At 34.8% G+C, this 19,884-nt stretch overlaps 1 protein-coding gene across 14 annotated transcripts in view; it reads left to right on the top strand.

Annotated features, from left to right (window-relative positions):
- The window catches only part of CACNA2D1 (calcium voltage-gated channel auxiliary subunit alpha2delta 1), a 411,227-nt gene that overhangs the window by 241,162 nt on the left and 150,181 nt on the right, over positions 1–19,884 (top strand). For all 14 annotated transcript variants that reach the window (XM_068669921.1, XM_068669927.1, XM_068669923.1 and 11 more), the window contains exon 6: positions 1,940–2,069. In XM_068669921.1, the coding sequence (XP_068526022.1) occupies positions 1,940–2,069 (130 nt within the window). The remainder of the gene's footprint in view (positions 1–1,939; positions 2,070–19,884) is intronic.

Raw genomic sequence — 19,884 nt, 5'->3', positions numbered from 1 at the left:
GACATCCTCTGGCAGCCTCCAAACCTCCAAACACCAAATAGATGTGTCTACTAGAATTATTAATGAAAATAGCCCACAGGAAAGTAAACAGCATCATCTTGCCTTAAGTTTTCCAAGGAGAATAATGTTGTTAAGTAATTAGTGCATTGTATCAATTTAGATTATTAAATGTCATAATATACATGAATTAAAAAGATCATCCTGTACTTTGAGTGTTCAGACTTGTGCCTTCCCTTCTGTCTCATCCATCAGAACTGGGTTAAGTGATAAGTAACAAGCTTAACTTTCTAGCATAAGCTATGGTAGCTATGCTGCGTAAAGAAAAAAAAGTAGTCAGAATTAGTGCCCGCTTTCTTTTCTTCCGGAAGTTTAATAGACTTGCATTGTGATATGTAGCTCACCTAATTCTAGACAGCTGTGTTACAGGCACTTACATCTAGGGTAATTGCCCTAGAGCTACCTTTATTGTTGATGGGAAGAAGGAGGCACTGCGAAGACATGAGTCATGTCATGGGAAAATAGGTATCTAATTAAGATGTGATGAATTGTACTCTAAAAGTGCCCATTTCTCTTCATTGACTACAAAGGCAGCCTGGGGTGATTAACTCACATATAGACTGCTATGTCGTTGAAATCAGTGCATGTCACTGTTTGAATGAGTTCTGCCCTTAGTGTTTCCAAAGGAAACCACCTCTGAAACTCATCTGATACATCTGCTTACTTCAGGCAGCATTCAAACCTGTACTTACAATAACATTTTTCTATGGTCCTGTGATGAAGAAGATGAGGAAACTGAAGTTTAATTAAGATATTTTGTGGGTAAATTGAAATTCATCTGTCTATATCGATAGGGGATAATAGACACAGTGAAAGTACATAAAGAATAACCTCAGCCCATGTATGTGTGCCTGGCCCACCAGATAGATGTTTCTTTGTCAGCACTATTTTTCAAGTATATTAAATTTTTTAAAAATTATGACTTTGTAGTATTAAAAAGATCTGTATTACTGCCTGCAATTGCTGGCCTAAGTAATAATTTGGTATCATAGCTGACTCATTATTGATTTAAGTGGCAGTCTGCTCATGCCATGGAGACTCCTGTTCAAACTGCAGATGAGGCAGGTGAAGATACTACCCTCTTCTCTTTGATTTTCACTATCTCGTTGGTTTCCATACTTCATACAAGGTCTGTAGCTGAATTTAAAAAAATAAAAAGTTTGTTTCACAAAATTTCTAAAACCTAGTCCAAGTGACTGAGTGGATCGGAAGGAATCAAGGAGCAGTGGTGCAGACAGGTGAGGAAGGAAGGAAACCTGAGGCAGGCTGGTGGTGGTGAGCACCTGAGTGTTTGGGAGCCTTTCCACCCAGGCAGCTGTAGCCAGGATAGTACATGACATTTCCTCAGAACTTATTAATAACATAAACCAGTGAATAAAATGTGTGAAAATCGGAACTTACGAAAAGGCTTCATTTCCTGTCTCTCTCACGTGTGCCTCACTGTTTCTCAAAAATATATTTATGAAATGTATATTATTGGTATCATTTTAGATTTGTGATTTAACTATATAGTCTATAGAAATAAAAATGAGATATTCACTATTTAAGATTCAGTACAAATTATTACAAGTAATAAAGGATAATGTAGTTGCCTTTCGTTATGGGTGTAAAAATTCCATGAGCTTATGAAATTAGGTTTATAAGGTGTTAGGCTCTCATTTTCCTTTTGTAGCTTTTCATTTCACCGAGTTCCATTGGATGACTTGTAATTCATAATGAATTATACACAAGCATTTCTGGACCTGAAGCAAATAAATATGTTTATACAGAAATGCAAAATTTTAGCTATAAGAGAAAGTCTATGAGTCTGTCGTGTAAAAAGAGGAATTGTTTTTAGCATACATTGTAATATTTTGTACTTCATATGTCTTTCTTTAAAAAGCCTGAAAAGAATGACACTGAATCTGGCAGCCAGAGAATCAGACCAGTATTTGAAGAAGATCCTGTTTTCCGAAGGCAAACGTCTTACCAACATGCAGCAGTCCACATACCAACAGATATTTATGAAGGCTGTAAGTAGCACATGAACAAAGTGATTTTACTATAATATTAAGCTTATTATTTGTGTCCCATTCCTCAAAGAAAATAACTTCCACACCAATTTTTCATCTCTATTTTTAGTACAGATGTTGAGACTGTCTTTTTTCCTTCCTTTAATGATGCTTCAGATATGTGCTCTATTAGGCATATGATTCATCTTACGGTTCAGGTGGAGCCATAATTAAAGAGAACTATTAGAGAAGGATCTGAATTTCCAAAACTGAACTGGAGGTGAAAGAAAATTCTTGCATATTTTAATTTTCATATCCATTCTTTCTCTGTGCTGTGTTCTTACTTAACATAAATGATTCTTGACAGTTCTTTACATGGCTTTGACCTCAGGCAGAGATGAGTACTGAAATCATTTTTAAGTGTCCCAAAAGCATATACAGTTCAAGCAAATAACATGCTGTGCAAGATGGTAGTACTTACACTGCATGCAGTGCATTTCCAGAATTGTAGTAACAGGTTAGCATAAAATTTGAATAAACTCTTTCTAAATAGTGTTAAAATATATTTACACACATATATTGCGAAGGAGTCTGTAATTGTAACAGTATTTCATAATTTGGTATTCATGTTATCTTTCAGGATGAAAGTAATTTCTTTTTTTTTCTGTGTTCATTGTGTAGAAAAAAATCTTTATCCATTAAGAAGACATTTCAGCATTCAAAATGGCTGCATAATTTTAAAAAGGGAGGAAAAATGGAATAGGATCCACATTTTTTAAGTTCATTGTTTAGGGTGCTAATTTCAACTATGCAGCCTTTCTCCTCTTTCAAAATCTCATCAAGAAGAAAGAGACCCTGATGTGACCTGAGCTCTTTAAAATTCATGGCCACCGTTCCTTCTGGCTTACATAAATGACACGGGGATGAAAATGGAAATGTCAGTGTGATGGGGGAAAGAATCATAGTAGCTGGTATTCTTACATGGTGTGCTTGAATGACAGACCTAGAGGATTATTCTGGGATTCTGGCTTTAATAAATGGTAAGGTGCACCTTAATTGCAGGATTACAGGGAAGAGACAGGTCATTTCCTTTGCTTATTTATTTATTTATTTATTTTCAGAGTATTGATACTTTGCTGTTAAACAAAAACTTGTCTGTAATAAGGATTTTTTAACACCATGTGAACTTTAATATGATTGTCATCATAACACTATGTAAAATGTGTTGTTCTGTCAAATTTAATACTGTAGGTAGTATTCCTAAGAACACTTATGTCCCCTAAAAGCAGTGCTAGGTAGTGTTACTATACGGACCCCTTAACCTAAAAATTAAGACAGACTATGGCTTCCATAGGAGAGGTGCAACATTAGTATCTACTGAAATGATAATCACACATGGAAATGTGAATCTCTTAAGACAGGCATGTGCAATATACATGGATCACAAGAAATTCATGATTCTTTGGGTCTAGCTATCATGTTAACTACCATGTGGTAGTTAAATGACTAATACGCTAAATGACTAGGGAGTTTGATTCAAAGAATGGGAAGCCTAAGAAAGTATCATCAGTAATTCTGTGTCAGCAAAAGCCTCGGATACGGTAGTAACTGGCTAACTTCCTCTCACACAGCTACAGAGGGTGTTTTCAGTAATAACAAATTGACAATGGATTTCATATCAATAAACCCAAAATTGTCACCAGGTTTATTTTATAGTGGCAAAGTTCATGTGTCATCTGAAACACAGGAAGCAATTGGAATGTAGTTATCCAACAATAGATTTCTAAAACTAGAGCTTAATTTTCTCAAGCAATATTATCTGCAATAAATGTTTATGACCCTAAAAAGTGATAACCTGTCCTGAACACTTTTGTCATTTTCCTTCCTGTTCACATTAGGTAAACTGTGAGTTTTTGATAGAGATTTCAGTGAATACTACAGTAGGAACAGTTGTACATTTGGAAAATAGTTTGTAATTTCTCTTGTGAAATTCTGAATGTGTATCCATCCTCCGCTTTGCCCTTTAAAGCTGGGAAAATGTTTTAGCCAGTAATTCTCAAATGGCGTGCCACCTACTGAAACCTGACGAACTAATATGTGCTATTAAATAATGTTCTTTGGTTAGCTACATATACAGTGATTTGCTTATTTTGAAATACGGTGATGTCCCTTTTTATTTCACCATAGAAATATAAATCATAAAACTACATCCATTCACTACATCAATGTTATTACTTTGTCACTTATTTGACTGCAGAAAGAAATATCATGAAACCTAATTTTGTTTTTTCTTCTCTGCTTTTGGTTCTAAAGCCTCGGTGGAAAGAAGGAAAAGTCTAGGGGATTTGTTTATTTGCCTGTAATTGAGGATTATAGTCCCACTGCAAGAGAGGTCTACCCCGGTAAAATGGACCCAAACTGGGCTTTAAATTCAGTATTTTTCAAGAGTTTTATTTAGGTCTTGAAATAAAATCAATGTGCTACTGAAAACAGAACAGACCCTCAGGACAGCTTTCTACTACATGCACTGGGATTTAGTCATGCATCTCCTGTTAATAATAACAGAAGTTTCATTTGCAAATCCCCCGTGTAACTGTACCCCGTTTATCCCTAAGCAGAATGGGAACTGCAGGCCAGAGGAAATCCAAAACACAAGGCAAGTCAGGCTAATCTGCCTGGTGGATACCACTGTATGTTGCCCTCCTTGCCTGAGACGGATAATGTACAGATGCATAATGCTATAGTGGTTGCTCTAGGTAGAGGTTAGTGCTTTTGTTACAGGTTTAGAAAGGCTGCTGGACAAAGCACAAGAACAAGGGCTGTTTTTTTTTTGTTGTGGTTACTCCTGCTTCATTTCCCCTAAATCAGAAATTTAAATGTTACTTCCACATGTCACTGTTTGATTATCACTGAAGAGTTTGATTAAAGTGTCAGATTGACAATGCTTATATGCGGAGAATAATATGTCTTGAACACGATGACTTCATTTTGAATATGTTTGGACAGCTACCAGCGTAAGAAAGACTTCCCCTGCTCAGAGTCTATTAGAACTGTCATAAACAGTTACAATTAAAAGATGGATTCCATAGCTTAATGATCTTAAAATATAAATACTGTTTGTTCATATCATCCTTTTATTAAGATAGCAGTCAAAATTTTGTTGCTCCTTAAAATCTCCTAGTATGTGTATTGTTTTTTAATAATTGGTTTGATAGTGCGTATCAGTTTTAAATTTGTAGTGGTACATCAAATTTGTGAATATTCAGTTGTAAAATGTTTTGACATAATAGTGTTTAGTGTGGGGAGGCAATCAAAACTTTTAGAAATAACTTAAATTTTCTGTTTTGATGACTGACTTTTATTATCATCTTTGACAGGAATTTTTATAGTTTTGAACAATTTCTGAAAATGTGGGGGAACTCGGGCCACAAGCTTGTAATGAACATAAGGGGATTATTGTTCATTCTATTTTATTTATTTACCATATTTTCAATCATTTTAATCAGTGAGATATTTGTGAAAAAATGCAGAGTGAAGCGGACCTTTAAATGAATTTTCAGTGTTAGCCTGTTTTAAATACCAAACACTATGGCTTGGGGTAAGTGTTAAGCAAATGTTAGTTACAGCTAAATCCCTAAGTACTCCTAGACTGCCTGGCTGGTTGAATATTAAACCTAGAAGGAAAATACTGATGCATAAGCCTAAACAAAGAGCTCTAGGGTCAGTATAGCTTTTTATGTTCTGACAATTACGATTTAAATTATTATTTTTATCGAAATAGCTTACCAAAGCTTCCTGAATGAAAATGTTTTTACATAAGCAGCAAAAAATGGCTTTTTTAACTTAATGAAAATGCTTCCTTCTCTCAGAATTCAGAAGGTCAAATAACTTGAATGCTACTCTACCTCATGAGGCATTTTGGTACTTGGATTACATTAGTTTTATTGCATAATCTAGCATATTTGCATGACACCATGTTTACTGTTACTTCTGTCTTAAATTTTCAAAGTTTCAGATGACAAGGTAGGATAAAGAAAGATTGTTTTGTAACCAACAATAATTTATTACTTCTTGAAACACCTAATTTTGTCAAAGGAGAACAATCTTGTATACCAGCTATAGATGACAAAAAAAATACAAAAACATAGTATTTTTATGTCATCCTAGATTATTTTGGAAGATTGTGCCTATTCCTGAGTTATTACAGATAGACACAATGCTGCTAAACTGTTGTCTTCGCTTAAACAAAAAAATGATAGCAGTACATTTTGTATAACATCTCCAGGTAGATGGTGGTAGAACATTTTGATGTTTCTGTACTGTATATGTTTGCTTTTCTCTTGAAGCTGAGAACTGCAAGGGATGCATGAATGGTGGGACCAAAGAACAGAAAAGGCAGGAGGGTGTCCCTGATTTAGTGGCTTCATAAACTGTTGTGATGTTGATGTATCAGGTGATTACTGAGGAGGCCAAACCAGAAATCATCCGTATCATAATAACTGTAACCAACTCTTGTTCATCTTGGAGAATATCTGTTCATCTAGATGCCCCCTGACAGTGATACCACAGCCATTATTTCATTTTTTTCCTGTATTCTTGCTTATTTGAAATCTGTAGTAATGCTGGTTATTAGCTTGAATTGTAAATGTTTTTAGGTGTTGTCTCACGCTATTATTATGACTTGGCAGAGCCATAATCTACCAAAATACGGTAGATAGAGAAGTTTTACTTTCTAAATGTCAGTATGAACAGCCAAATATGATTCTTTTTTATTTATTATTACAGATAACAATTTTGATTTAACTTTCAAGTTTAGATGAGTGCTGTAACTCATATATGGAAGAAGGAATGGAGGTTAAAGAGGAGTCTATTTTTCTTTTTCACTTATCTTAAATCCAGAGAAAGGTTAATTTATTTGTTTTGTTTGGTTGGTTTCTTTTTAAAAATAAGCAAAGCCAAACATTCTAAATTTGTGGGCCTTAGCTGTGACCCAAACTGTTTGCTGTGGGTTATTTCACAGTGAGCCCACTGGGAACCATCAGCTACCAACCTTTCTATATTATGTCATTCCTGTTCTTTTAACTAGGAGCTCATCTACATGGGTCTTTGGCATGATACAGTATTTTTAGATACTCAAAGGATATAATTTACTACTGGGTTGATGTTTTTAACATCATGATGAGTTGAATGTGAGGAGACATACCAGAAGTCAGCCCCATGAAAACTGGTTATCATGGTTCTCATTTCAAGAAAATAGAAGTCCCTACAATTAAGAGATTTTTCAGGCCTTTTCTCTCCAAAGTTCTTTAATTTTGAAAACCCAGGATATTAGGTAGAAGGGTAGAAGGTTGAAAAACATTATTGCATTCCTACTTTTTTTTTTTTAACTGTGTAAGATTAAACTGTGATGTTTGTAATAAAATGTGTGTAATAAATGTGTGAAAAATAATTTTCTGGTGAATTGAATGCAGAGTATCATCTGTGTGGTTGCATTTCATTGCGTATTTCTTGACCATCAAATATGGTATGTATCCAGAATTATCTTGGACATAATAGCAAGTCCAGGGATTCCAGTATTTGTTAGGCTGCTTGACTGAGTAATACATGATTAAGCTCTATATATTGCCAAAATCTATTTTGGGAGCCAGATGATTACTGCTGCTCCTCAGATCTCTTTCCTTTGTTTCTGCAATATTTCCCCTGTTATATACAGCTTGGAATAACAGTAAGTATTGAATCCTCTTGTACCAAGATGGGAAATTTGCCTCTGCAGAAAGGTTGGCCATGTTCTTCTGGTAATAATAGCTAACAGAGATAATTGCATTTTAAAATACAAACCACAAAGCAGAACACTCTGAATTTCAGAACTTCTTTATTATCGGACACATTAAAAAAAAAAAAAAAGACTTTTTTTTTTTAAATATTGCAATCGATTCTGGTGTGTGGAATTCTCCCTATGCAGTGCAAGGATTCATGATGTCATAAGTCTGGTTTAGCTTTGCAAACTAAGTTGATATGGAGTGTATTTGTTGTCTCAGCTTTGTATTTGTCCTCCTGGAAGGGAAAACTGTTTTTTTCACCTACATTACCTGATAGATGGCTGTGAGGATGTGAGAGATGGAAGTTTTGTTCTTGAACCTGCTATATACAGTGAAGAATGACCATCAGGAGGTTACTCTGTTTTTTTGTGAGTGTAAATTCACAGCATATGCAAGTCCTTTAGGATTCACCAGAATCTTTGTATAATCATTTTTTTTTTTTTTCAAAACTGTGTCCAGAGAACTGTCAGGGAGTGTGGAAGGAAATATTTGTTAGCTCAAAATAAAACTAAATGTTTAAATGTGGTTCAGTCTTTGCCAAATAAGTAGATACAAAGTATGACTACTGTGTGGAGCACATGCTGAATTGCTTGAAATAATTAATGTCGAGAAAGAAGATAGTGATTCATGCTAAGTACTTCATGGGAAAAAATTAAACATGTTTGTCTAAAGGACCTTAAAACCTAATTTAAATGGAAGCACGAGAGGAATGATTTTTAGTTACCTTGAAAGTCTGTCAAGGTTTCATTTACCTTTCCAGCAAAGAGTTTCCTTTAAAACCACCCTCTTGTACCTCTCTTGGAGCTGTGCAAGGGAGTAAGGAATGGGGGCTGTGGTCAGCTCCCTAATGCTTTGTCTCTCTGCTGCTCCTTCATGGTTCATGGTTGCTCTCTGCCCCTGCTCTACCTGGGGTCCCTCCCACGGGATGTCATCCTTTCCAAATTGGCCCTGCGGGGGCTGCACACACACTGCAGCTCTTCAAGAACTGCTCCAACATGGCTCCATACCACGGGGTCCATCCATTAGGAGGAGCAAACTGCTCCAGCACAGGTTCCCCAGGGGTGGCAGCTCCCCCCAGACTCTCTGCTCCTGTGTGGGCTCCTCTCCATGGGCTGCAGCTCCGGCCTGGGGCCTATTCCTGCAGGGGCTCTCCATGCGCCGTGGCCTGCTTCAGGCCACATCCACCTGCTCCACTGGGGGCTCCTCCACGGGCTGCAGCGTGGAGATCTGCTCCATGTGGGACCCATGGGCTGCAGGGGCACAGTCTGCTCCACCAGGGGCTTCTCCACAGGCCGCAGGGGAACCTCTGCTGGAGTACCTCCTGCCCTCCTTCTTCACTCACCTTGGGGTCTGCAGGGCTGGTACTCTCCCATTTCTCATTTCTCTATTCAGCTGCTTTTTTTTTTTTTTTTTTTCCTTTTTTTTTTTTTTCCCCCCTTTCTTAAATCTTGTCTTTCAGAGAGAGGCACAACCAATGCTGCTCACTGGCTTAGCACTGGCCACTGGTAGGTCCCTCTTGGCTGGAGCTGGCCTTTATGTAACATGGAAGCCTCCCTGCAGCCCGCCCGCTACCAAAACTGCCATGTGAGCCCAATACAATAATGGGTTTGTTTGTTTGTTTTCTCTACAGAAGCATTCTTTCTACTCATTAAGATTATTAGAAATGTCTTGGTGGTTTGTCTTGTTTTTAATAGCAAATAAGTTTAATAGACTTATTAATATCTGAGTGTTGAAAGATTTGCCCTTGGAAAGGAAATCTGTTTTTCAGCTTTGAAATTAAAAGAATTTGAAAATTGTAAAACCCATTATTAAATAGTTTATTCCTCACGTTTCAGAAATGTTTAATTTCTTGCTTGTTGTAACACAGCTGCAAATTTTACTCTGTTAATGGCAGTCTGACTATGAATCATGTTTGTTTTTTTTCTTTTATATTGACTAAAAATTACACCCCAGGGTTATTGGGGGCTATTGGACTTTACTTCAGGAAAAAAAAATAAAAATGAAAGTTGCTAAATTATAGATAGATGTACAGAAGATATAAATTAAGATACAAGGTATTTTATTCTGAAAAAAATATATATATACATTATATTAGATTGATTATTAAAAAATAAATGGAAGACAATAACTAAGAAATATGGGTAGGGTTTAAACTTCTTGATAAATGTAGGTGGGTAGTTTACCAAAAGACCATAAAATCAGCAGTGGGTGAATGAGTGTAACTGTAACTGTAGCTTCTATGTTAGTATGTTATCCAGCATTGTACTTAATATTTAGAAATGAGCATCACCTTCACAAGTGATATGTTTTGGTTTTAGTTTTGAAGTCAGGAAGATAGATAATCAAAGGGAAAGACAAGGAACAGTTTTTATGTAGATGTGTGGATTTGAATATCCTTGGAGGAAATGGCTTTTTGTGTGTATGTCCAATATTCAGAGCAAGTAGAGCTTATAACAACACGCAAAATATAACTTAAGGATGTGGTTACTAACTTTTTATTCGGCTTTACTTGTCTTCATTCTTTCTGCTATATAAAGTCATTTACAATCATAATTATTAAGAAGGAATAATGAATAATTTTATCATAAAGCATTTTTCTAGAAAAGCATAAATCACAGAATTTTTCCCACTATTGGGGGATATTTCTTGAAGTTTGGACAGTGTAATTTAAATTTCTATTTATTTATTAAAAGAATACTTAAATAGTTAATACAACTAGTAACTTTCAGTTTGTACTTTATTCATATGTGTTCATTGGAGAATAAATTACATTTTCTTCTGTGCATCATGAAGGTATTTTGCATCAATCAATTTGAAATTCAGGTTAGATAGCTTCTTATTGTTTTGTACAGTGTGCAGATGTGTAGTTCTTTCTTGGTGTCAGTTTGTTTTACACCAAATTAGATATGATTTTTTTTTTGTCTGACACTGGATCCTTTCAGATTGCTGTTTCTGTCAATAACAATGCATTGGATTTATTTTTTTTACATCTTGCCTTTCATGGATGTCTTCATTCTTTTATTTATTTATTTATTTATTTATTTATTTATTTATTTATTTTGTGTCTAATTTCCCTCTTCTTTTGTAGGAAATTCATCCTTAGAATGTATTTAGCTCTCTTACGGTTGTACAAGCATCTATTTTAAAATGATTTCTACCACAGAGTAAAATGCAATTTTTACTTCTAATATATTTCTTTCATAAATAGAAGATCCCGAAATGCATCTCTCAAAACCTATCCATAAAATACCCATTTATCTTCATGATCTTCTCACACTCTAGTGAATCAGTATATCCCTCTGTCCTTCCCTCACATTTTATTAAAAAAATAAATAAATTAGCTCTTAGGCATCTTATTCAGAACTTACTTTCTTATTCTTCTGTTCAGGAAACACCTGTGTACTTTCAGTTATCTGTCCTCTGTCTTATCAGCTTTAAGATTTCACTGTTTTCTCTATGTGCATCTCTAGTCATTTTTCATATCCCCATTGGGTAATATTTTATATATAAAAGGCTTTAGTTATACTTCTCTTCAGTATAATGGCCATTTTGCAGTCTTAGTGTCCTGTCGTCTTTGGTGCGTCCTGCTGCTGTGGAGTCTCCTCTTATATTGCCTCATTAACCAGTTATTTTCTTTTACCGTTTTTCCCCTTCCCCCACTTTCCCCCCCCTTTTTCTGCATTTTACTTTAAAGTATGACAGCTTACAGACTTCCCGAACTCTCCTTCTCCTGGCACCTCATTGGCTTGTCTTTTGGTTTTCTCTAATTGTGATTTTCCAGGATATAAACCTGAAAAATACATATCAACAATTTTTAAATAATGTTCCTTTCTGTCCTTTTATATACAAATATTCATGTTTTGTCTCCTAAGGATATTTTTTAATGAAACAATTGTGGGAAAAAATATTGAGAATTAACTAGTGGATATGTTTAGATGGACTTACATTGACTTCTGAATTAGTTGAATGCAGTTATGCACTTGTGCTTGAAGTACCTGTTTTTTAGGAGGACTTCTAAGCTCAGATGGAACATTTTACTGATTCAGTCACCTTCCCATTATTCTGGAGCCATTCGCTGTCTGGCAGACCTTCTTCAAGTAAAAGCACATTTTTTTTCTTCTCTACAAAAACAATTAACCTAAGCATCTGTTTCAAAATGAGACCTGGGCTTTTCTATCAATCAATATTATGATGTTAGTTACCTCTAATAAACAAGTACATTAATCTCATTGCCAGTTATTTTTTAGTTTACATGTTGTTTATTTAAAATATTTTGTTTTAATCAGTTAGGGGCATGACTTTATATCAGTTATCTATATCAATGTTCGTTCTGTAGGAGTCATTGTAAGTTATTTACATTTTCAAACTTTTTTTCTTGTTCCCATGAAAAACTGAGTGTCCTTGAATGTCTTCTATCTCTAAAAGCACTCATGTCCATTCAGGGTCAGCACCTTTGCTATGTGAAAATAAGAAAGAAAAAAAAAAAGGTAGTTGCTGACTATGGGAAAATGAGTGGAAGGGGGGAAAAAAATTGGACCTTGACCGTCTCAGTTGGCAGTTGAAAATCAAAGATGCACTCAGGTAGTTCACTGTGATGGCTATTGCAAGTGACAGACCATTCAGAGATGAAGGAAAGAAGATAATGAAATCTTAGATTAGAAAAGGTTCCAAAACACGCTGACAGAACTGCTCAAAATGTATTAAAAAAAAAAAAAAAAAAAAAGAACAAAAAAAAAGAAAAAAGGAAAGAAAAAGTCACAGAGATTTTGCCAAAGGGAAGAAGAAATAAGGATTGGGAATGTAAAAAGGCAAGTAATCTTTGGACTGTTACTTCACTGCATAAATGTTTCCAGGGATGCATAGTAGACTTTTCTTAATTTATGCTAGTTATCTATGTGAAGGACCAGAGCATGAGTTGGTGCCTTGGTGTCTTGTTCTGCACCCAGCATGATGAAAAATAAAATTTGTAGCAACACTGTAGCAGTAACAGATGTTTGGAATTTAAATATATTCCTGTGATTATTTTTTTTATGGAAGAACAATACTGATACTTCTTGTGACCAAATAGGATTATATGAACTTTATTCACAGACCAAAGCCTTTCTTGGGAAAGGAAAAAATGAATGTTATAAGAAAGAAGTACCATAGGGGCTACAGAGCTGTTGGAGTGCCAAATGTTCATTTAGATTTTCCTAGTCATTTTTCTTCTGTGGATAAGAAGAGGCTTGATGAAGAGAATGAGATGAATAGGGGCTGCTATTTTGCTTTATTTGACATAGATGTTTTAGGAAGGAACATCTTACTGTGTATCTGATTCAAGTTTTTGCTCAACCTGGACAGACCAAATATGTATTTTGTGCATTGCTTCAGTGTCATGTCATTGAATCCAAATAGGAGTGGTCAGTACATTGGACAACAAGCTGAATATCAAGTATCAGTGGTCTGAATTGCACACATATAACATAGAAATTACTTCAGGATGAACAGTTAAAATCCAGGAAATACAGTACAGTATTTTCTGGAGAAATACACAGAGAAATATACAGACTCTGTACACAGAGTCTCTGTGACTCTGATAGTTCGCGCCCTTCCCTTCTCAGCCCTATATTTCTCCCTGCTTTATAAACTTAACACAATTTCCCTTAGAGCTATTTGGAATTGTTTGACTTTCCCACTTTAATGATTTCTAGAATTTTGTTATTATGTAGGCTAAAGACGTGAAGTTTGAGGAGGATACATATATGACTTCGAGTTTTAATATTTTCAAGAGTAGCAGCTAAAGTTAAAATTGATATTAAAGTTGGATGCATATTTATATAGCAGTTATGGGTGTCTGGTTTGGAATTATTGCTAATTTAGGTTAAACTGGCTTAGTTAAACTGGCTTGGTTAAACTGGCTTAGTTAAAACTAAAATACAATTCTACAGGGATTTTTTCGATATCATTATTTTTCAGGAAAAGAGGCAATCACTTCTTCAGATGTAAATCATATATAATATCCTGCCATCAACAGTCTTGGTAGCGAATATGTCTTACAGAATTTCTTTGTGATTTAGCTTTTCATATTTAATATTTATACAGAGAAATATTGTGTGGTACTATCTGTACCTGTCTCTCACATTGCTATGTGATGACTGAGTTATGAAACTGCAGTATCAACACATTAGAAGGTTATACATATCATTGATAGTTATAAAGTACCCCTAGATTTATGTACAAATTTATGTATATTTATTTTTTTTTATCTAATAAATTTAATGAATCTTAGTGAATAAACACTTAAATGACAGTTTTTGTTAAAATTTGGAAGTACATATTACCTGTACATTTTAGAATAATACATTCATAGAAGATGAAGTAGATAGAACAAGCAGCATAAAGCTCACCTGCCAATCTTATTTTGCCACTATATCATACTAAGTCTCTCAGATTGTTGCATATATTTCAAGTCTTTTTCATATCTTGATTGATTTGTCAGTTTCTTAACCCAGTGACATGATTCCCATGCTTCCTAGCCTTTCTACACAGTATTTGTGGCTAGATCTAAATATTGCTCCCATGAATCTTAACTGTACGGTGTTGTTTCCATTGGCTCTTGCATATTTAAGGTAGGTAGTCCACATTTTGTTGAATGCTGTTACCTTTTAGTTAGTGAATTTTTCATTCAGATCAGTTGCAGCAACATACATTGTTAGATATTTCAACTAATTGTTTTTCATGTGGTTTCATGTGCAACAGACCTTGTGATTTTGTTGAAAATTGCTTTTCTGTTTGCATTTTGACTGTATTTTGCTCAGGTGTACCTGCAGATCAAGTGAATAGTTTATCTTAACATGTTCTGATATTGCATATAACAATAAAACTGATTTTAGAAGGAAACCTAACGGTTTAGATACATTGAAAATATTAATAAGCTCAGATTCCTTTTATCTTGTTGAGGTCAGTACACTGACTTGGGTTGGAATAGGATTTCCCCTGAAGCATCTAAAATAAAATAAAAAAATCACACTACTGTTTTCATCCTAACATCTACGCTACTTTTCCCATGAATATTTGATATACTGAAAACATTAGGATGGTCACATTTATAGTTAGAAATGTAACAGAAAAGGAACATTAGAAAAAAATTAGTAAGAGTAGCACATTATGGTTAAATTGTTGGATGCTTTGTGATTGTTAAATAAAAGAAAAATTAAATTATTTCCTGTTGATAACTTATAAATGAGAAGGAATTGTGTTCTGCAAAATCCATTAGTTCCAGATTGAATGTAATAGCTTGGACAGTGAATAAATGCGAATTCATTGAAGGATGTCTGCTCTGTATTTAGGAGAGATAGGCAGAGAGAGAATGTTGCTGTTAATTTTTTTTATTAACTTAAAATTTCATTTCTTGCAGCTTTCACAAGTATAAGAAGTTTACATTTCCTAACCAGGAAACTATTCCTTGCTTTGAAAATCATAGTACGAAAACTGTGTTTTGACACATAGTCTAAATTGTGGCAACATTTATTGTTAGGTCAACAGAGGTAGATGGCTCTTGACTTGTTTTTTATCACACTGATTTTTTTTCTGAAATGATGAATACCTTTCAGTTCATACACAGAAGAAATGGTATAATGCTAGATGATGAAATAGTGCTGGCCCACAAACTTGGGTAAATCCGTTTGCCAGTGGAAAAAAATGGTAAACATCACTTGCTTTTTATAATGTCAATTTTGATGAATTGGTGCTCTTGTTTCTGATAGGATTTTTATTTTTATTTTTTATTTTAGTTAGTAACTTAAAAATCTTTTAATTTTTAACTTGAAGTTGTGACATTTGATAAAATTGCACATGAAAATGCAATTGTTGTAGTGTTTTATCAAACATAACGCATTTTTTTTGTCTTACTCTTCATATACACATAGATAGCATACATACAGAATTAGTGCTAACTGGTGTGTGTGAAGAATCTGCCTTGTCAGACTGCAGCACTCAGTCATTTTATGGGTCCTAATTTTAGAAGTGGGGAAAAAAAAAAGAGAAAAAAAATAAAAGAAAATGTTATTTTTAAACAGCTATAGTTAAGATCATAAATTTTAGTATATGGTAATTATTGCATAAAGCCAAATGTATGCTGTAAATAAAACAAGTCTATATATTGATGGTCTGTTCCCTGCGAGTAGTAGAATTTTGCGTGGTGTCTTGCCTTTTGCTGTATGGTAGGAAGATTACAGCATGCAGACTATACTTCTACAAAAATAAAATAAAATAAAAATCTGCGTAGAATAGTTATTTGCAATAAATGGAATGCATTGATTCTGAAAGTGGGCTAAGTTTCATTTAAAGTTTGTGATAAATTGTAGTATTTTGCAACAAGGCTTAGTGCTGTGACTTGTATAAGACTAAGAGTTAAGAATGTAGGTGGTGCAAGTCACTGTGTAGGTCACAAAATTCAATTTCACTTAATTCCAAGTGAATTCCTTATCTCTTTAAAACATTAAATAAACATTTGTTTGAAGAACATTACACCCGTGATTATGTGGTAAGGTGCAAGCTCATGTAGATCAAAAGGGAAATTTTTCATGTTCTGAAATCACAATGTACTGGACTTCCCTGAATACCTGAGGAGTGGCTGATAATACCAGATGCTTGTGTCACTGTTCAGAGAGACATGGACAGGCTGTAGGAATGGTCTGAAATGAACCTCTTGAAGTTCAGAAAATGGAAATGCGAAATTCTGCATCCCGGGAGGAGTAATGCCAGGCATCAGTAAATGTGAGGGGCTGCCTGACCGGAAAGCAGCTTGCTGAGAAGGACCTGAGTCTCTTCAGCACTGGTGAGGCCGCAGATGGTACGAGAAAAATACAGACTTAGCAAAATGAGCCCAGCACAGGACCACAAAGATTATTAAAGGTCTTGAGCATAATTCAGATGAGAAGAGACTGAGCTAAGACTCTTCAGTCTTTAGAAGAGAAGGCCCAGGGGGAAGATCGTATCCATCTGTATAAATACCTGATCAGAGAGAATGGCAAAGGTGGAGACAGACTCATGGTAGTGTCTAGTGATAAGACAAGATCCAACAGACAAAAAATTAAAACACATGACATTCTCTCCCAACACACACAAAAAACCCTCATTTACTGTTTGGGTGGGTGGCTGTTAGTACAAGTTACCCAGAGAGGTTTTGGACTCTTCATGCTTGGACATACGCAAAACCCAGCTGGACATGATCCTGGACAACCTGCCCTAGCAGACCCTGCTTGAACAGTGAATTTGGACTAGATGATCTCGAGACTTCCTGTCCGACCTCAGCTATTTTGCGATTTTGTGACTTTGAGCACTAGAACAGCTTGGTGTCCAGAATATTGTTTTCCTGTAGAGCCTAGAGCTCAGCCACGTGGGTCTTCCTACCTTATAGCTATCTCCCTTATGGAATCTTGAAACCTCAACTTCCAGGGATCTTAGGACTCAGTCTCCCAACAGGGAGTAATGGAACGTTATCCACTAAATATTTATTGAATTCTAAATCACTTGAAAAAATAAGCATCATTTTCTGTCAAATTAATGGTTTCTCTGGTACAGGGTGGTTGCATCATACAGCAATTAAAATGTTGACTCCAATTCTATACTTCTTTATTTATTTTTAGCTTGTTCTTTGTGTTCTGATTTTTAAAAAGGGAAAAATAAATGGGAAAAATGAAAATACTTGTGTGTGGAAGTGGGGAACTTTTTATTTTATTTTATTTGATACTTTATTGGAGTTATTTCTATGAGGTTTTTGTTTGTTTGTTTAACTTTGTCCTCCCTAAAAGCTCTTGAGAAATGTGAATCTTAATTTCATGTCTGCTGTCAACAAGCTGCATATTGTTGAGGGGTTGATACTGGTATTGCTCCTGCCTCTTGTGTACCTTTAAAATAATAGTGGTTGGCCATATGTTGTGAAAACCTGCCATGAAGCTGAAAAGTTATCTGACAACCAGCTAATGTCTGTTCATGGTTTGAGTAATTTTAATACACAAATTACTAATTACTTGGTTATGAATTTGGAGAATACTTAGTGTTTAGATTGCCTGGAACAAGTTGAATATTGGGTTATCTATAAGAGACTACCAGGCTGTCTCTCTGCATTTTTTTTTGTTTTGTTGCTGTTTGTTTTTTGTTTCTGAGGATGGGTTCAGAAAACAGTAGTTAATCTTTTGAGCAGGGTTTGCTGTACATAGATGTCTGAGATGGGGCTGATCTTAATAGGAGGTCATGAGGTAATGGCCTCTTGCCACCACCTTAACTGCAAGGTGAAATGGAAACATATATTTTCCAAGTGATTTACTAACAACTTTTTATTGCTGCAAATTACTGACACAGAAGTTAGCATTCTCTGCTTCTTGAAGCAGCCTGGTGTGTTCAGAATGAGTTATATGCTCCATCAACTTCACATAACTAAATCTGTTTGGTTCAAAAAACAGACCTGTTATCTAAAATATATACCACAGTTAGAGGAAACATGAAATCATAATTAATATTGTTGGTGGGGGTGTCTTTTTTTTTTTTTTTTTTTTCCTTTTAACATATATGAAACATGCACTCTGGAAATGATAAGAAAATTGATCTGTTTCCTTATGTCTTTTTCAGTACACCTCATCCCATACCTTTATTATTAGTAAGAGTTTTGTTGCATGCTATAGCAAGATGCTTTTACTTTAGTTTATAAGATTATAAGATTATAATCTATAAGATTACTTTTCTTCCTTTTATAACATTTATTTTATATATCTGATTAATTTATCACATGTAGCTCTAAGAGCAGGGTTCCTACATAAACTAAGAAAAAAGTAAAAGATTTTTTTCTGCTAATTCTGAAGACAGTGTAGCATAAGACAACCTATTTTCATTAACTTGTAATTTATCTAATCTTGAAAAACAGGAGACATCCTTTTTTACCCACTCAATGTACAGGTAGAGCCCTTTAGGCTAAGTTACTACAGAGCTCTGAAAGGCTAACGATTCATTTAAACTTTATAATGAGGGCAGAGAGACTTTATACTGAGGGCGATGCAAAATGTTTTATGAGAAATGGTCTAATGAAAGAGCAGATTCTTTGATATATAAGAAGAGAGATATATAAGAGAGAAAGAGAGAGGAAGAGAGAATATTTAAGAAAACCAATAACTTTGGGGACATTTACCTTTTATGCTGGATTTTGGAATTTTATTCATGTCTACTCAGCGAAAAAAGAACAATGCACTTTTAGAATTTTCTGTTCTAATCATTCCTTGATTCAATTTCTTGAATATATTTTAATAATGCATTTTTCTGGAACGCCATGAAATCTTGTGGAAATGTATAAATTAATGATAATCTGAGCATTTATATTCTATACAGTGCACAAATCAAACTTGTTGATTCTCTTTTTAAAGCACTAGTTTACATATATTTGTTCAGATTTACAGAAAATGCAGTTATATGTATTTTTATGTTAGCAAATGTAAAAGTAATTTTATATTTTTGTGTAGCATTTAAATGAATAAGACAAATATAAGTCCCTTTTTGAGGGGGCTGCTATTTATTTATTTATTTATTTTGAACCAAAGCACACTTTATCTTTTTAAATTGCGGGGATTTATGGTTACTATCAAGAAGTTTGAAAAGGAGAAAATGTACACCCACAAAAATAGTGGGGAAATTGCATCTTTCAGAATGAAAGCACACAATCAATCTTACAGTCACTTAGCAATGCATTCTTCAAATGCACTTCAGAGTATGGATTTGTCTTTGCTTTGTAAATTAGTAAGGGGATTTGAAGTATCAGAAGTCTGTTTGTTTTCATTATGTGGCTGGTTCTGAAGGATTTCTCTCCTGGTGGCTTTTTGATACCTGGCCTGACAAAACCCCTTTTGATCTAGATAGTTATCTAAGACATTGCTATCTCATAGAGATTCCCAGGAAAGTCAGGAGAAGAGCTGAAATCTGGTTTTAGCTAGTTTATAAAGTCCAGTAAGAAGTAAGATGAATAAAGAACTTTCTTTTCATTTCTGCAT

This window comes from Anas acuta, chromosome 1 (genome assembly GCF_963932015.1).
Source record: "Anas acuta chromosome 1, bAnaAcu1.1, whole genome shotgun sequence".
NCBI classification, from domain to species: domain Eukaryota; kingdom Metazoa; phylum Chordata; class Aves; order Anseriformes; family Anatidae; genus Anas; species Anas acuta.
This window is presented reverse-complemented; position numbering and strand designations above follow the sequence as displayed.